This window comes from Microplitis demolitor, chromosome 1 (assembly GCF_026212275.2).
Source record: "Microplitis demolitor isolate Queensland-Clemson2020A chromosome 1, iyMicDemo2.1a, whole genome shotgun sequence".
Classification (NCBI taxonomy): Eukaryota; Metazoa; Arthropoda; class Insecta; order Hymenoptera; family Braconidae; genus Microplitis; species Microplitis demolitor.
Window position 1 is genome coordinate 6259619 of NC_068545.1, and position 20696 is coordinate 6280314.

At 23.5% G+C, this 20696-nt stretch overlaps 1 protein-coding gene across 2 annotated transcripts; it reads right to left on the reverse strand.

Moving 5' to 3' along the window:
- Positions 1-49: 49 nt before the first annotated feature.
- LOC103569588 (autophagy-related protein 13) lies at positions 50-10072 on the reverse strand. Of its 2 annotated transcripts, XM_014444900.2 has the most exons (6): positions 9770-10072; positions 9144-9313; positions 8099-8447; positions 5481-5664; positions 4982-5405; positions 51-3565 (listed from the first exon to the last, which is right to left on the reverse strand). In XM_014444900.2, exons 2-6 carry the CDS (start codon positions 9294-9296, stop codon positions 3347-3349), a joined length of 1329 nt encoding a protein of 442 aa, XP_014300386.1. In that variant the 5' UTR covers positions 9297-9313; positions 9770-10072; the 3' UTR covers positions 51-3346. The 2 variants fall into 2 exon arrangements, with proteins under 2 accessions (XP_014300387.1, XP_014300386.1); XM_014444901.2 differs by having other exon boundaries at positions 50-3565; positions 4991-5405; positions 9144-10072.
- Positions 10073-20696: the final 10624 nt, after the last annotated feature.

Here is a 20696-nt window from a genome sequence, read left to right on the forward strand (position 1 = left end):
GAACTTAAGATTTGAGACAGTTTAAATCTTTGAGTTAAACCTTTTCAATTTTAAAAAATTCAAAAATAAAAATATGATACGAAAAATGGCAGATGTATAATCATTTTTTTTTATAACATAATTATATATAATTAGAAATACAAAAATGTTTTTAAAAAAATTAAAAATTTTTTAGTATAATTCTTTTTCACAAGCGCGAAACAATTTTTAAAAATTACATTAAAGTTTAAATACATATAAGGTAGAAGCCGCAATACCCATTCACTTTTCATTGGAGTGAGATTAAATCACTCAATATAAATTAATAAACAAAATGAAAAACCATATTTCTTTTTATAGTTATTTTTTGAAGTTTCGAATATTAGAATATAATCTTAGTTTGAAGAATAATCTTGATAATTAATTATTATTAATTTTTTAAATAAGGTCCTTGAGTGTACCCATAGTCACTCACTAAAAGTTGTCATGTACCATTACTCGATCAACACATGGCCTTACAGTCGCTCAAAGACAATATCAATTAAACTATCATAAGTTTATTGATTTGGACAAATAATTTATAAATTATACTACTTTATTCTTTAATAATATAAAATTTCATGAATTTTAAAAATATATTTAATAAGATATAGTTATAACAATTATTAAAAAATTTGACGTAATCTAAATTTAATCTAACGAATGAACGTTAAAGTAAAAAATGCCCAGCTGAGCGCGATTTTGAAAACAGTCATTTAATTTAAATTTATAATCTATTATAAAATAATTTGGTACATGATATTTTAATATATTTAGATTCATAAATAATTATTTGTTAATGATCATATTTTTAGTTGTCATTTTTTTTTTTTTTGTGTAAAAGGAATAACGGCTTTACTGATCTGTTTAATTGATGATTATTTATTTAGAATCTAATCTGCGTATGAGTTATTACATGTGGATTAGTGATGTTTAAATTCATCATTTTTAATGCGCACTGTAATACCATACTATGAATGAAATGATTCTAATTATCAAAGATGTTAATTTTATAATTACGGTTTCTTTCCGAATATACTTGCTGGACTCATCAGTAAAGTTGATGCAAGTACATTCTACTTTAGACCGTTAAAAAGATGTTAAATAAATTGCCGTTGAATTCTTCAGATGATGATGGTGACATAGCAAGTATTCCAAGTTTGCTATCATCCTTTGGAAGAATTCTATTTAATTTATATAGTCATATATAATTTTTTTAAGGTGACTTTAATTTTACGACCAGATTTATTTATTTTTGTGTAATTTTTTTTTATAAAAATTATAAAAAAAACGCCTTAAACAGTTAAAGTGAACGACTAATGATACTGAGCGGGTAAAGGGGCTTTTACCTTACAAGATTACAGAATCAATTAATATTTTCGTTCTTGAATTTTTTGAATTTACGAAAAAGTTTAATTCAAAGTTCTGAATTTCCTTTAAGTTAAAATTTTTTTTAACATAAAAACCTCATTTATATGAAATTAAAAAATTTATTTTTCAATTTTATAGTTTCATTTTTAAATTTGAAAAGTTTTTCAAAGATCAATAAAATAAAATGAATGATAAATTAATTTTCATAAGCAATTGTACAAGAATTCTTTTAAATTTAATAAAATTTTTAGCAGAGGTAAAAAAGTTTCAAAATTAATTTATCACTTCTCATTAAACTTTGATTGCATATAAAAGCCTTGCGAGCAAACATTTTTTTCGCGGTTATTCAATAGTGATAATGGCATTAATGAGTAACATTATATTTATTTAAAGCCAATTTTACTATAAACTAGTTATTATTATTTACTTTAAAAAAATAAATAAATTATCCGATTTATACAAAATATAATTACAAAAAAATTAATTCATTTCAATTATAATTTAACTTTAAATAATTTGAAAACACCAATAGATATTGTTTACACAAAAAATATCATACAAAATATTTGTTTAATTATTAAAATAAATTTAACGTAATTTTTTTTTAAATATTAAAAAATTTTAATAAATTATTGGTGCCTTTTTTAGTTAAATATATCTCTTTTAAATTCCGAAAAATATGACTTTATGCATAATACAAAATAACTATAATAAACTATGGATTTTATACTTTATATATTAAATATAACTTAATATATTAATTTCGATAAATTCATTATATATTTTACTTAAGTAAAATTCAGTCGATCTATCATATAAATAATTAAATATCTAAATAATCTACTATATTTATATATAAGACTGCGTCAAAAAATTGATTATTTTTTTCAAAAATTATACGGAAAATTTTTGAGATGACGAAAAAAAAATACTGCAAGTTTGAGCTCTTAATATTAGCAACCACGTCATCGCAATTTTCAATTTCCCATTTAAATACCATGGGAAATTTTTTTTTTTAAGTTTGAAATTTTATCACTCATCAGCGAATCAGTATATCGGAAAATTCAATAAATATTTTTGTTGGAAATTGAACGCTCTACAAAAAAGGTCTCTTATTATTTTTCGATAAATTCAATTTTTCAAAAGTTATTCAAAGTCAAAGTTGAATTCACAGAAAATTTTAGTATTATTCGACTTTTCCGGCGAAACATCAAACTTTTCACAAAATTTTACAGGACTTTTTTTGTAGATCGTTTTATTTTCCACAAATTACATCGTACAAAGTTTCCGAAATTTTTGAAAGTTTTTTAATTATTTGCATTTAAAAGTAAGTAATTAAAATCTGCCAGAATATGATTTTTTGGAACAAATTGACATTTCAATGCAAATAACGAAAGAGATTTCAGGAATTTTGAAAACTTTGTCAGAAATAAGTTGTAGGAAATGAAATGATCTACAAAAAAGGTCCTATAGCATTTTACGATAAGTCTGATAGTTTTACCGGAAGTCGAATAATACTAAAATTTACTATGAATTCTACTTTGACTTTGAATAACTTTTTAAAAATTGAATTTATCGAAAAACAACAAGAGACCTTTTTTATAGAGCGTTCGATTTCCAATAAATATATCGATCGATTTTTCCGATATATTAATTCACTGATGAGTGATAAAATTTCAAACTTTAAAAAAAAAATTTCTCATGTTTTTTTTTTTTATCCTTATTGGCTATCGTCCCTACTGGGCCACATGGCACGATTTTCCCATGTTATTCAAATGGAAAATCGAAAATTGCGATGAGTGTGTTATTAATAGCAAAAACTCAAACTTTACCAGAATTTCAATTCTTCATCTCGAATAATAGTTTCCGTATAATTTTTGAAAATAAATAGTCGACTTTTTTGAAATAGTCTATTATTTATATTATATATATACTTTTTATTTCTTTTAAATATTTATTACTGATTATTATTATCAGTTTGACACAACGTAGAAAGTATATCTTCATACTTTTGCATATTTATTTCAAATGTCTCTAATTGTTTAGTAAGATCCCCAACTTGTTCAGCTAAAGTTCTTTCTTCTTCCAAGAATGCTTGAAGTTGGGGTGCACTCTGGCATTCACGATAAAAAGCACTTAAATCACTATTTGTATTAGTACCAGCAAAAGGAGTTTTCTAAAAAAAAATATAAATTTTTTTGTTTAATTCTAATATCAATCCACAGCAAATAGAAATTAATAGCGCACTTCAATCTCAAGCAAATATTAATATTATTAAAGGGCATTCTTAGTGTCTCCCAGTGTTTAAAAATATTCAATGACCTTGAACTGTCATAACAGTATTAAAATTTTACTAATTAATTTAAACAAAAATTGGTAAATAAATTTTATCTTCAAAAATTTGAAAATTCGAATTACAAAATTGACATGAAGATTTTACTGAAATTTATTTTACAAATTTCGTTTAACTTCTAATTGATGTCAGCTGTAGATAATTTTTAAAAAAATATGATCCTGGCTAGCAGACAATTAACAATTTTCCAATTTTTTTCCAACAATTTAATTTAAAAAGAAAAACTCCAAATATGCACATGTAGAAAATTAATAAAACTATAGGTGCAATTTTTTAAATTTATCGTTTTTAAAAAAATTAAAAAATTATTAGACGTTGACTAATTTCAGTATCATTAAAAAATCTATGTCGGCAAAATTGTAACTGCGTAGCCCTTTTCTCAATTAATTTTTAACTTTTTTTTTAATTAATTATCAAAATTTTAATACGGATTACAATTGAATTGTTTATTTGAGAAACCCCTATAAATCAAGAAAACAAAATTTTTCAGGAAGCACAAAAAACATTTTTCTGGAAAAACTTGCCATCAAAATAATAAATAAATAATTGAAGAGAATAATGTTAGCGTCTCTGAAAAATATTCAAACAAGAAAAATTCAATTTTTTAATTGAAACTACTTAAAAAAATTATTTGAAGTTGATTGACTTATGGGGTTTCTCAACGAAGTGGAAGAAAAAGTTATAAAATCATTGGTTTTTTAATTTTTTCCACTCAAATAATTTATTAGGCTGATAAAATGAAGTATATAACATGTATTTAAACTCTGAAACTCAAAAATTACAAAAAATAATAATTAATTTAAGTATTTTAATGAGTCATATTATTTTTTTTTCCAAAAAAAGCGCGAATTTTAAATAAAAAAGAAAAAATTATTTCTATAAAACTAAAACTGCATATGTTTATTTGAAAAACCCCATAAGTCATTGATTTATGGGGTTTCTCAATAAAATAAAATTTCTGTCACCCCGTTAATTGTTTTTTAAACACTGACTTGTTGGATATTTTTATTAATTTCTATGGGGGAACATCCAAAGAACCCAAAAATGCAAAATAACCAATTTCGAAAAAACATGACTTATAGAGTTCCTCAAATAAAAGATTCAATTGAAAGTTATTAAATATTTTTAAAAATTGGGGACGCTGTCTGAGAATGGCCTCAAATAAAAAGAAGGAAAGAAAAAACCAAGAGGAAAAAAAAAAAAAAAAAAACTCTTTCTGGCATGAGCATAAATAATTACCAAGTCTACCATAATGAAATCGTCGTTAGCGCTGGTAATTGAACAGCTACTTCTTCTTGATCCATTTCTTGAATTACATTTAGATGTCGCATTACCAATTGATGATGATTTGTCATTATTGCCATTATTCGTATCCAAATTAGCTCCTACGACGCTGCTCAATGGAGTACACGTGAGAACAGAAGTCGCAGCTGTAGCAGAATTAACTGGAGCAGTAGAAGCTGTAGTTGTTGCGGAGGTTGATGTTGGAGGACTTGGTCTATCAGGAATGAGTCCAAGAGGTGGGGATGTTTGTCTTGGAGTTAATAATGCACTAAATGGTACATCTGGTATAACTAAGTCTTCTTCATTAACAACAACTTTGTTATTAACAACAAACGCTCCCACTTTAATGGTATCACTTAATGATTTAGATATTTCTTCACTGAAATAAACCATGATGACAGTTAATTACTAAGTTATTTATGTCGTGTAATGTTTTGGTTATTTAAATAAAAACCTCTGTTGATATCGAGCGTGTCTTGGACTTAGATCTGAGTGAAAGTGATCACTTTTGAGCATTATAGAATCCCGGCTTGTGTGCGTGGGTGATATCGTCATTTTAGTCCGATAGGATACTGATAAATGAATTGTACCAACAGGAGTACAAAGTTGACCAACTCTTATATGTTTATAATTATCTCCTACGATACAATTATTTGTTATTATTAAATTTGTTTTATTTTCTTAGAAGAAAAGTATTTTTCAATGAGGGTGAATGTAGCAGACGACAAATTTAAAATTATTAATAAATAGAGTAAATAATTAATAACATAAAATTAAAAAAAAATGGGCATTTAGAAAATTTTGAAATTGATAAGTGCATTTTTTATAAATATTTTTTTTTTAATTATTTACTCTATTTATTTATAATTTTAATTTTGTCCGTCTGCTACACGCACACTCTTATTTTTCAATAGTTCAAAAATTCAAAAAAAAAAAAAAAATGATACTGAAGTTAGCCGACTTCTAATAATTTTTTGATTCGTTTAAAAACAATAGACTATTAAAAAAATATATTTTTAAAAATTTCATCTATAGTTTTTTTAATTTTTTCTACATGTGCATATTTTTTTTTTTTTTTTTTATTATTATTGATTTGTTAAAAATCCAAAAATAGAAAATTGTGTTAACTTCAGGATCATAAAAAGAATGGTCATTTTTTTGAAAATAAATATTCAAGATAAATTATTATTTACATATTTTAGTTTAATTATAACTTATAATTATAATCATACTAATTAAGAATGTTGATCATGTTTCTTAAATGTTCAATGTAAGCTAATTAATTTTGAATTTAAAAAATTTTTTTTTGATATTATCTTCAATATTTATATATATAAATATTTATAAGTATTTGATTTAAATGGTTAAATTAACAAGTCACTTGGTGGCATTTCAAGTGAGAAAGTATGATAATTAGAAAGTGTAACATATTTTATTTATAAGGTATTTTAAGAGAAAAAAAATAAATTATTATTTTTATATTTTATAATTAATTATTCATAAAAATCTAATGTTTCAAATACCCGCGATAAATTTTTTAATCCAAACATAAATTTCTCATAAATTTAATTTTCAATTTTTATATTCAATCTCATAAACATAATAAGAATCTTATAATTTTATTCAATGAAAGTTTATAGAAAGCTATCAGATATTTAAATGCATTTAATATCACGACAAATTTTCAATTTATTCCAAAAATATTAATTCTAATCGTGATAAAAAATATAATCGTTAGACGGTTTAAAAAATTATTTCAAAAACTTTTATTACAGGATGTTCAAGTTGAAGACAATCAAGATCTTTGACAAGAAAAAATTACTTTAAATCTCATTCGGCAAAAGTTAATTTTTTTGCTCGTTGAAAAACATAAATAAATTTAAAATTATTTGTGTCCTTATTTAACTCTGATATAAATTTTTTAAAACTTACACAAGAGTAAAAAAAAAGTTCACAAAGTTACTAAATCAATAATTGTTTTTGTTCTTGAACTTTAAAAACTAAACTTTTTAACTCGAACTTCTAAATTATCTAAAATTTAAAAATTAAAGTTTACTATGATTAATATTTTTATAAAATTTTTGGGACAAATGTTTTTTTTTTACACGAATAAAAAACAAAAAGTTGAAAGTTTTTAAATCTTGAGTCGAGTTACAAAGTTAAATTATTAGACTAATGATATTAAATATTAAAAATTTTTTTTATTTGTTGTTTTATGTACTCTAAAAAAATAGCAGAGTAAATCCGGAGTAAATGCGGAGCCGATTACTGTTCATTTATTTAATTCCCTCAGAGTGGAATTTACTTCGAACAGGAATTTATTTTAATATTAAGACTAAATCAGAGTGAATACAGAAAATCCAGATCACTCCGAAATTAATCAGCTGAAAAAACAAAATCCATATTTACTCAATATGGGGAGTAATTTTTATTAACCTCCAGAACTCCAAGTGGCGGAGTGAATTCGGATTGGAATAAAATCCAGATCACTCCGAATTTACTCCCAATTTTTGTAGGCTTAGTGTAAGCTTTGCCTGTCACATGGTACACTGAGAAAAAAAATACTTTTATTAAGAATATTTACTTGATACAAGAACATTTATTCTTGATAATTTTCGAGAATATATAATTTTGTCTCAAGAATTCGTAGAATTGATGGAAATAATTTGTATTTAATTCACGTGAAGTTATTCTTTTGTTTACTCATGATATAATATCAAATTCACATAATAAGAAAAATAAATTTATGTTCTTTTCTCAAGAAATTTATAATTAATAATAATAAAATAAATATTTTCAACGGGTGTCTTGAACCAAGAAATTCTTGATTGGACAATATTATTTTATTTTTTCAGTGTATATTTTTATTTCCTTCTTATTATTCCTGTACCCTGTTTGTGCGGCTGTAGACCGACTTGTGTCTACTGTACTACATCATTACATGAAGCACTTTTAAAGTGAGTGCAGCAGCATGGGAAAACCACAGAGAAAAAAATGCGAAAACTACAAGGCGATATTGAATAAAATTATCGATATAAATAATTAATAAAATAAATATAGAAATTGATATACCTAGTGTATGAAGTTGTGGTTCACCCATATAAATTCTATAACAAATAACATATGAATCTGGTCCTTGTCGACGACTTAATTTATAAGCAGGCGTAACTCTCGATATCGAAAGTAATGATTTAAGTAAAATTCCCATTCTATTATAAACAGTATAAGTAACTCTTATTGTAGGATCACTTTGTTCAGGTAAAACACCCAAACTCCATGTTTCTAGGACCATTGTATCACCTTCGATAGTTCTTAATGATATTTCTATACATAATGGTATCGAAGAACTTATTGCTTCCCCACACAACACTTTTTTGGCTTCTGCTAGGACTTCAGGAAGATCATGAACTGCTAAATTGAACTGTAAATAGATAAATAAATGTAAATAATTTTTTACCACTTTTAAAACTTGAAGGCACTTTCAAACAGTGTCCCAACTTTTTAAAAATATTTAATAATTTTCAATTGTAATCCGTATTAAAATTTTGATAATTTATTTTAAAAAAGTTAAAGATTAATTGAGAAAAGGCCTACGCAGTTACAATTTTGCCGACATAGATTTTTTAATGATATTAAAATTAGTCGACGTCTAATAATTTTTTAATTTTTTTAAAAACGATAAATTTAAAAAATTGCACCTGTAGTTTTATTAATTTTCTACATGTGCATATTTGGAGTTTTTCTATTTAATTAAATTGTTGAAAAAAAATTGGAGAATTGTCAATTGTCTGCTAGTCAGGATCATATTTTTTGAAAAATTATTTACAGTTGAAACTTCATGTCAATTTTGTAATTCAAATTTTCAAATTTGGAAGATATAATTTATTTACCAAATTTTGTTCAACTCCTAATTGATAACTGAGTAATTCTTTAAAAATTTATACCTCGGTGACAATTATCGACAACTGCGTTGTCCTTTTTCCAATTAATGCTTCAATTTTGTTTAAATTAATTAGTAAAATTTAATACTATTATGACAGTTCAAGGTCATGGAATATTTAAAAAAAAGTGGGGGACACTATTGGAGAGTGCTCTTAATTAGATAAATTTTACTGACCCAATCTGCTCCTGAAGAATCTGGTTTACATTTAGTAATGACTTTTTCACCAGATCTTGACTGTACAATTATTTGTGCAGCTTTAAAAGCCAAAAACTTCATAAATTTATCTAAATCTTTTTTGTCTTGCATACTTAATTTCATTGCAGACATTTTTCAGCTTTTTAAAACTTTTAAATTCAAATAAATTTTTACGTTAATTCATAAAAAATATTTTTTTTAAAAAACAGTTTACTCATATAGGAATACAAAATATAATAATTTAAAGACAGTAAAGTCATGTCTTTCATTATTAATATAAATGTTAATTTATTAATCCATTCAATTACGTCAATTGTTGAAAATTATTATTAAAATTCAAACTGAATTACGATCACGTTTTTAACCAAAAAAGAAATTATCAAAATTTGTATTTTTTTTTACTGTTGCCACTACGAATAAATTAATTATTAATTAAAAAATAAATAAATATTTTGTTTATTAATTAATCAGGTAATGAATCAGATAATTATAGTTTTATATTTTTGCACTTTCATTTTATAACCACCCACTAATTTAAGACACGTCAATATTCCCTTTAAAAATAAATTTTATTTAATTGTTATAATTATTTTTTTTGTACTCACAAACTAAAATATTATTTTGCTATTCATTATTAACTGAACAATAGAATTAATTAATTTTCATATATTGTTATTATTAAATGTCATGACATTACATATGATATGGTCTTAAAATGAGCAATGAATTTTTGACACGAAGTTATTTGGTTATTTAAACGACCTGAAGTTGGTTTCTGATGAAAAAACTGTTAAATTTTTTTTACATGATTCATGTTTCAATTTAAATATACAGTTAAACGATAACCTCTAGTTTATATATTAATTATTTATATATTTTTATATGCAAAAAGGTTATTTTAGTTTTAATTAACGCAATAATCTGATTAAGTTATTCTCCTATCAGTGTACGCATGATTTTAAATATTTGAGCGGGAAATTTAAAAGCTGTATGAATTCCCCAACGGCGCAAAACAAATTGTTGACTTTTTGTTAAATTTAAATTGACAATTAGTTACATGATAACAAATTGTCAACTTAAATTTTAAAAAAAGTCAACAATTTTTTTTCGCGCCACTTGAGAAAATTTTAAAATTTTAAATGATAAAAATTTTTGAAAAAAAATATAACTACCGAAGTAAAACACTTGGCTTTGTGATATCTATAAATAACAGTTTTGAGGCTGTTTTTTTATAAATTATAGTCACAGTTATAAGGGTATATTTGTTCTTATTAAATTAATGTTTATTCTGACCATTATACAACGTCTCGTTGGTTTCCCAACTTTTTCAAGTACTAAAAAACAAGAATATTATAAATTGAAATAATCATATACGAATTTTTACAACTATACTAGTACATAAATTTAATTTGTAAATTAAATTAATACTAGTTCAAACTGCATAGATTTTATACTTGAATCAATTACCTAAATCTATAAAATCAACTGTCAAGTAAATAATTATAAATTGAGACAATATGATAACAGTTTTTCTTTTTCACAATAATCATTTCTAATATAAATAAATAGCTCATATCCATTATGTTTCATTTTTTGTTTAAAAAAGAAATAAATAAGGTTAAATAGTAGATATAACTTGTCATTTGAATATTATATAAAATAAGTAATAACAGCTGATTACGAATTGGTATAAACGACTTGTAGCTGTTTTTTTTATTTATCGATAAGGCACCAAAATGATGTCAAAGAGATCAAAATTTTATATAACCGAAAAAATTTCTTAAAAGACTTGACACAAGTGACGACAAAGAGTAAATTTTCAAATGTCATCTAAATGATTTTTTAATTCAAATGATTTTTCTATGGCTCCCATTGAACCAACATTTGTATGTCTTATTTATTTAAAAAAAAAAAACAGCTTTAAGACAAAACAAAATTTGATTTGTCCTTTTAGAAGACATCTTTATGGCAACTTAAAGTTGTCTCAGTGCTGGTGGGTAGTTCAAAATATATATGTCCTTTGTAATTAATTTAAATATCGAATTAATTTTATTTTCAAAAAATTTTTAAGATACAGTACTCACCTATTTCTAAAAAATTTAATTAATTTTTGGTAGTTGTGTTTATTCAGATATCGAGATGTCAAATTTAACGTATTAAAAATATAGTAATAAATGACTTAAATTAATATTAATGGTTTTTAGAATAACTACCGCCTGTAAAATTGAAAATCAATTAATTTAAGCGCTCTAAAAAGAAAAAAAAAAACAAAACAATAATTTAAATGAAAGAAAATAAATTACATTGTAATTGAAATTTTTATTGATTCATGGTTCTAAAATATAAGAGTCAAGTATATAAATAAGTTTACTTGTAATACAAATATTTTTGTAATATAATTTCTGATTATTTTGAATTTGTTAAACTTTAAGTTATTTTTAAATGTCAAGGAAACTTTTTTTTAAATATAAAAATTATAATATAATTTTGGATACAAGGATTAAAAGTTATTGAGATAATTAAAAAAATATATTATATGTGCACAGAAGAAAAGGATTTTCTGGCGCAAAAAATTTTTACTTATCCTAAGAAATTTTTTGCATCATGAATTGAAAAGGAAAATTTTTGGGGCGAGAAAAAATTTCTTGCGCCAAAAAATTTTTTTTAAGACAAGAAAATTTTTGTTTTCATTTCATAATGCAAAATTTTTCGCGCGCCGAAAAATCCTCTTTTTTTTGTAATTATAAAAAATGTAATAAGGTAAAAGACCCAGTTATTGACCCTGGCCCAATTTCTGACCTTTTCAACTTTTTTCGTACTTACTTAAAAAACTATAACTTTAAAAACAAAATCATTTTTTCGTAATTTATTGTAATTTATTCTGAGCCAAATTAATGGCAATTTAAAAAATATAGAAAATATTAACTGAATAAAACAAAAATGGAAGAAGCCATTTTTTAAGTAGAGTCTAATTTACGTTAGGAAGTACGATTGAATCTATGCACTAATTATCATGTAAATAAAAATATTTAACTAAAAATAGATGGATAGATCAATATTTAATTAAAATTTATTTTAATATACTTATAAAACATACTAAAATGAGTTTTGTTGTTGAAATTTGAGGGTCAATAACTAGGTTCAATTTTAAAAGTATAATGGAGTTGTTGACCCTAAAATTCTAACTTACTGCGAGCGAGGTTATCTGTTCAATTACATGTCTATAAAATGTAAAAATATCAATATTTATAGTTTTCTTAAATTGTTTTCTACTATTATTCATAATTCAGTGATAAATTGACATTTAATATTCATTTTTAAAAATAAAGATCATAATTAGATCTTGAAAGTACATATTCTTGGAGTGATAAAATTATTGTAAAAGTAATGTCAATTTCGATGGTATTTAAATTCTTATCACTATTTTAGTTGAATAATAGTTTTATTATGACAAAATTAATTTTTTTATTGTTTTCTTATTCAAGAGGTTAAAAAAAACGACAACGAGCTATGATGAAAAACAATGAGAACAAGCGCTAGCCAAAGTGACTTTAATTATTTATATTTTAAATATTTAAAAACTATGTTTTTGTTATAATAAATATTTAATTTATTTATCTAAATAATAATTTTACTTCATTTAAACTTAGTAAGTGCTTCATAACCTAATCATGGTTTGTGTAATTTGAGGGTCAGAAACTGAGTCTCTGAATGTCAATTTTTAAAACGTCAATTTAAATTATTAATTAAATTCAAATGATTATTTTACGCACCTGACTTTATTTGACAAATCATAAACTAGCCGATATAATTATTATTTTCTCATTAAATTAAATCTTACATTAATTATTATAGTATAATCCCAACCGGCACTCTAAAAAGGTCAGAAACTGGGCCCCTTACCTTATTCGATTCTATGAGGAAAACAAATAATTTATTATTCATTTAAAAGTAATTATTCTATGCCGTTTTTTTTTTATTATGAAATATATTGAGGAAAAAAGAATTCAAATTTCTTATGGCTACCCAATAAAAGTTACATTTATTTGCAAAAAAACATTGCTATAAACACAATGTCATCAAATATATATATGGATAAATAAAAGATGTAGAAATTAAACTTGTAATACTTGAAAAATAATAAAACAATAAACTCATTACACTTTTAAAAAAAAATAAATTATAAAAATTTTCCATTAATAAGCCGTGAAGGCTGATTCGAGCTATAAAATTCAAAAATTATCTTGATTGACAGATTGATAAACTTTTATTGGACACTATATTAAAAGATTTTTTTTTTTTTTATTATTGAACCCGAAATTAATTTTTTTATTCGACCATGTCTGCGCAAGTGGAATTTTTAGAATTTTTGAATAAAGTATACAAACAAATATAATACTTTTTGATATGGTATATTTATAAACATATTCGAGATAGCATAAAGTATTTAATCAATATCAATAACTATATATAAAAAATTATCGTCAATACGTGACACCACTTGAATTGCGTGGCTAAGGAATTAAATAAACAGACATAATTGAGTAATAATCGACGACTTGTTGATATAAATAGTTTATTGAAGTAAAGTAAAGAATTCGACAACTTGATATAAGAAAAAAAAGTATACACTAAAAGAAAAAATAACTTTTAGAAATATTATATTTTCTTCTTGTAAAAAATTATACTATTGGAAATTTTCAATCTAATATATGTATAGAAACATATATTTCTAGTTCAAAAATTTAAAGACGATTCAAAATCATTTTCTCAATCGAAGAAATCTGAACTGAGCTCAAAATTTCCAGGTAAACAAATTATAAATAATTATATATATATAATTACACAATACCTCATTATATATAGGAAATGGCCCAATTTAATTATATAAAATTATATATAAATACATATAACGGTTTTTTACATACAATTATATATATAATTATTCCATTTCACAGAAATGAGATATATATATCATAAAATAGATGCATTCTAAAGGCAGAGTCCCTGTAATTTGTTTTTAGTGCCTGAAAACTGTGTAAAATGTAAATATAAGTAATTATATGTAATTACCCTGATTAAAGAACTGAATTCGATCGAATTAAACAGAATTAAATTTTTAATTCTATTTTATTCAGATAAATTCTGCTACTTCGGTACTTAACTTAAAAATGAACTCTGTCTAATTCGGCAGGAAAACCAGAATTTGTTCAAATTAAAACGAATTTAAATAATTCTATTCGGTTTAATTCTGATTAATTCGAAAATAATTTTCCAATTTCTGGTTCTGAATCCGAATAAAACTGAATTCAAAATTTTTAAATCAGTTTTATTCTGTTTGATTCAAATTCAAATTCTTAATTCAGTTGAATTATGTTTTGCAGAATTCGACAAAATATAACAGAATTAAAATTTTGAATTCGGTTGAATTCAGGTTGTTTAATCAGGGTATATTGGGCCATTTTTCACATATAATTTTTTTACCCGGGATTGTTAAAATCTTTTTTTTTTTTTTTTTGAGTACTGAAAATAAATTTCGATTTTCTTCTCTCAGAAAAATTATTCTTCAATTTAAATATTGTTTTTAAAAGTTAATTTTTTTTTTTCGTGTACATTTGTACACAATAATACTTACATTAATTTTTTAGATTATATTCCGACTGATTCATTCAACTATCTCAGTAATCATTTAATATTTTTATCACTTATCTTACTCGTAAATGCGTTGTCTATCTTTTTTTTTTTTTTTATATATATGTAATATTTTTTCTTCATTAACGTTTCAATGTTTTATATTTCTAATTGTAGGTAATAATATTATTGATGACACAATAGGATTGATATGACTGACTGATTTATAAAACGATTAACGGAAATTTTCTCTATCAGTTAATCAAGTTTAAATACTTGACTCATCAAAAAAAAAAAAAAATTCCACATTGACTTTCTTTTTACATCTTAACATTACGATACTAACTCAGAATTTTCACTGCAATACTCTTCTAAATCAACTTACAGTTAAAAGAAAAAAAACTGGTATTTAATCATAAAAATATTATTAATTAAAGTTCATTGAATAGAATAGAATGAAAATGTTTATTCAGACTTATTAGTATTCAAAATAATCTGGATTATTCTACGATTTATATTGAATTCTATGTTTCCATAACTTCGCTAAATATAAATTTGAATAAAAAAAATTTTTTTATACTACAATCGCGTAGTTTTATTTAAATTTATAAATTATGTTTTTAGATCACATAAATCTTATAATTTATCTTAAGAAATGCTAAAAAATTTTAGCTTTATAATTTCTCACGTCTGGAATGCCAATGACAAAATATATGCTGAGCTAGAATCACACTTCTGCTGCGTGACATTATTTGCACAGTAATTCCCCGAAAAAAAACGCGCAATAATTTAAAAAAATAATTTTTTTTTTTTATTTTTAAAAAAATAATTAACAAATATTTACAATGATTAATCCTAAAATACACAAATCGAACAAATATTTTTTTACAAAAAAATATATATATGTATATATTTATATATGTGTATAATAGTGACATAAATTTTTAATTTTTAAATTTATTAATAAATTAATTCCTAAAATGTATATAAAAATTTATGATAAAGTTATCATTAATGTTAATTAACATTGATCAATTTGAATTTTATATACATATATGTTATCTAAATATTATTCCTAATAGATTAAATAAAAAAAAAATATTACTTAACATAATATTTTGATTTATTCTACACGAAATTTCATCATAAAATTTGAATAATTAAAAATTTTTATCACATTATGTACTTATCAAAAATATTTGACATATTTACATGAAGTGAATGACCAATTAGATGATAAATAAATATATAAAATAGTTAATAGTCAATAAAATCTATTAATTTTGTAGTTGACTGTACTTAGGTCGACACACTGCAATGGAAATTTCCACTGTGTGCTGCTGCCATCATTGCTTAGCTGCTGTCTCTACTCGATTACATTTCTTGTTGACCCTCTGTTGTCTCACCATATGTAGGATATTACTATACGTGCTGTAGCACCTTATAATAACATCTAATAACAATTAATCCTATATTATCGACTTATATTAATTTAATTATTAACAATTCACCATAGCAATACACGAAAAATATAAACTTCAAAAATTTGTCTTTGAAATCATCCGGAACCTGGGTGTCGATATAAGGAATTAAAATTCCAACCGATAAATTTTATGTTACGTCCCATAAAACTTTTTTTTAATGTTTGTTGCGATTTTTAAAGTTCAAATATCAATTTTTCCTGCATAGACAATCAATTTTAATGATACTCAAGTTAGCCGACGTCTAATTTTTTAAAAATGCTTAATTATAAAGAAAAATAATTTTAAAAAACCGCCTATAGTTTTTTTAATTTTCTTCTTTATATTTTGAGATTTTTTTTGTAATTGACTTATTCTAAAAAAAATTCAAAAATTTTTAATTGACTTCTAGGATCATAAATTTCAATATTTATCATAATTAATTAATTTTTAAATACAAATTTAAGAATTACTATTGAAAATGATAGTATTTACTGATCACTATCATATTACTTGTTTCTCAATTTATGGTTTGTTTTTTTCCATGTACTCTTTGAAATTCAAAAAAACAAACATTCTAGTAAAAACTAATCACAAACCCCTTGCAGTTTATTTTTATTAAGTATTTATTCTACAATCTATCGCTCAAAGTGTTAATTTTTTATAATTATCTCTTCTTCTTCTCTTATTTTATTTGATCCTTTATGAACTTTATTTATATTTAGTGCCGATTTGCGCAAACAATTAATTAAATGATAATGATACTGAAGTTAGCCGACGTCTAATCATTGTTTTATTTTTTTTTAAAACAGTAAATTATAAAAAAAAATATTTGAAAAAATTGCACGTTTAGTTTTTTAATTTTCTACATACGCATGTTTTTAGTTTATTTTATTTTTGTAATTTGTTGAAAAGAAAATCCAAAAATTTTGTATTGTCTGTTAACTTCTGGATCTGTTAACTTCTGGATAAATAATTGAAATTTTTTAAATAACTTTATTTACTCCTGTTATCTTTTACCAAAACATAGCTTCACATTTATTGAAAAAAAAATAAAAAACTATCAACAAGCCATTATTTTCTTTTTTAAACTAAATTTACCAATAATTAAAACTGTTAACACGTCGCTCTTAATTATACAACCGTAAAAAATTCTTCGTATTATTATCAAGAATTAATAGACACCCATTTAGATAAATTTATTATATTTGATAAGTGAATAGCCTCAAGTTTAACTTTTAAACACTAGACGTCAATCAATAAAAATATTAAATAAAATAAGACGTAGATTATTTACGTCCAAGTTATTTAATAAAATAAAAAATATTGATATTGTTTTTTAATTTAAATATTTTATGTAGTATCGTTATAAATATTATTGATCGGTATGAATTATTGGAATGATAAGAGATAAATTTTTGAAAGCTATTTAATTAAAATTTACCACGTGTATCATAGTATTTTTGCAGAGGATTGTACCCGGTTGTCAGACCTCACACAGCAACTGAACAGCAGGCCTCTTTTTTCGACGACTCAGGAACTTCTCTGTCCTTACATTACATTAGCACGTATGAGCATATATTTTGAAACGGTTTTGTATACATAATATATATACATATATATAATACAATTCTCAGATTAATGATCATGATATATAGACGTAAAAAAAAAATAAACGTTAATTGTTTTATATGATTATACATATATAAATAAATATTGTTTTCTATAATAATTAAATGTATATATATTTGTAATACAATATAACAATATGGATGTAAAAAATTGAAATTCAATTATCAAAACAAGAGACAATACATTGATATTAAATTTCATTTTAAAATTGATATCATTACAACTTATATGACTATTATTAATTTTGATATATATTTTTTTAAAATTTCATTAGTATTTTTTATTATTTTTTATTTGAGTTGATTTTTGTTTTGTTTGTAAATAATTAGAAAAAATAATATATATTAAATTACATTGAATTATATAGTGATATAAATACAATCAATATGATAAGAGAAATAAGTTTTTAAAAATATCATGTGATCATGAAAATTATCTTTTCACGGTCGATTCGATTCGAGTTTGCTACGTAGTTTCTGGATGGATAGATTTGAAAGGGTTACGCGTATGTGTGTGTACATTAATGTATATGTATGTATGACATGTGTGTGTATGTAGGTTGGGTTTAAATGTATGATTGTGTGGATCTGTGTTAGTAAATTGTAAAGTTTAATCCCAAAAGCATTATTATATAGTATAGGGGACGTAAGGAGTAAGGGTGCCTGGCGTCGCAAGGTCTGGGTCAGCAGACGAGACCCAGATCAACATTTATTCCACCAACATTATCCTGCGAATAAGATATATATAACTAACAAAAAGATAATAATAATAATTATAAAGAACGTGGGTGTATTGAATTTCGTATATCCATATATATTGTGACGTGCTTGATACGTCACGCGACAGTCTGGCGACTTGGTGGATCCAAAATATTTGGTAGCAATAAAATCTTCAACTTTTGGAATCTAATATTAAATTTTTTTCCCGTCAATCCTTGACTGGTGATTACTTTTTAAAGGAAATTATGTAAATAGTATTTTGCAAATGGATTAAATTTCTATAACTTTTTTTCATAAAAATTAAAAGAAGAGAACTATTTATTTTTGTTATTGTAAAATGTTTTTTAATATTAAAAAAGACTTTTTAAGGCCAGCAAATTGAAGGGCATAAAATTTCATAAAAGAGTCATAAGCTCGGGTTTGGCGAAAAAAATTCACTGAAGCCTGTAGACTTATTGGAAGACGAGCAAAAATTTTGAAAAATTTTTTTTTTCGCCGGTTTTCTTAAGATTACTCCGAAACCGTGCATGATTAAAAATTCAAAGTCCAGATCTGAAAACTCGAAACTTGAGGCTACAATTTGCTTTTTTTATTTTTTTTTCTACGTCCATTTTTCACTGAGTTACAGCATGTAATCAACAAAAAATTTAGAATTTTTTTTCTATCCCTTAATTTTTGGGACCAGTGTAAATATCCTTTAATCCTGGGTAAAAATATTTGGCTAAAATGCTAAATTTCGCTAAAGTCACCCGAAACTGTAAAGTTTTATTGAAAATGGCGGAAAAAATTTTATTCTTATTATATAATTTGAAATTTGGCGGGCAATTGAATCGGCCTTTCTTCGACTATATATTTTTTTTTTTTCTAAATAAAATTATAAGACATAAAGAAAAATAACTTTTAGAAATCTGTATTTTCTTCTCATAGAAAATTATGCTATTGAAAATTTTCAGTCTAATATATTTTTAGTGTATAAATATTTGATGACTTCATTCAAAATATTTTCTTAATTAAAGAAATCTGACCTCAGCTCGAGATACGCTGATCTTATTTTTTTTTAGTGCTGTAAAAAAATTTCGATTTTTTTCTGTCAAGAAAATTGTTCTCTAACTTGAATGAAATTAATAATTTTTTTGATTAACTTCTTAAGAAAATATTGTTTTCACAAAAGATAATTTTTTTTCAGCGCACGCTCTGTAAATTTTATTTTTTACTTTTAAGGCATTAAGCAAATATAAATAGAAGTTGCGCGAGGGCTAGTGAAATATATTTGAATCATTGATTGCACGAGATCCTAAAGCTCCTAAGTCTATTATTCTAGAATACATATAAGAAACGCTATCTGTGTAATATAGATTTCACAATAAAAACTCAATGATAAAAAAAATAAAAAATTTAACAAAAAAATAATTTACGTCAAACACTTAAATTTTTAAGTAATATTTGTATTGTTATATTATAAGTACTTATTAAATATAATTTATTTTAAAGAAATTAAATATTTAGGAGTGATGAATTGTTTAATTTTTTGATAAGAGAAAAAAGACGTATCTCAAATAAAATATCTGTATATTAAATTAAGCGATAATAAAAAATCATTAATGATTGCATTAGTAAAATATTAAGTATACAATGTACTCGTCACTGGTTTCAAGTTACTCGGATCAAATAAAATACTTGCCGAAGTATGCACTCTCTTTATATTAATAGCATCAGCGTTTATGGGGCATAAAAGAAAAAAAAATGATTTATTTAATCTAATTTTCAAGAAATATCATTTATCATTTCTCTTTGTTTTAATATAGACCATTATGTTTTTATTTTTTTTATGTATATATGATTTATAAATAATTAAAATTTTTAAATAAATATGTTAAAAAAGTATATGTGTGAATTTAGCAGACAGAAGACAATTTATAAATTTTAAATAAATTAATTAATTTATTAATTAAACTAAAGAAATTTTAAAAAACCCGCTTATTTAAAAATAAATACAAATTTTCTATAATAAAAAAATTAACGAATATGAATGTAGCAGACACGTTATAAATTTCAAATACATTAATTAAAATAATGAAATTTAAAAAAAG

Coding starts and splice junctions, on each gene's coding strand:
- LOC103569588 (XM_014444900.2), bottom strand. CDS start 9,296: ATGTCTGCAATGAAATTAAGTATGCAAGACAAAAAAGATTTAGATAAA. Junction 8,448..9,143: donor ATTCTTCAGGAGCAGATTGG/GTCAGTAAAATT, acceptor ATCTATTTACAG/TTCAATTTAGCAGTTCATGA. Junction 5,406..5,480: donor CACGCTCGATATCAACAGAG/GTTTTTATTTAA, acceptor GGTTTATTTCAG/TGAAGAAATATCTAAATCAT.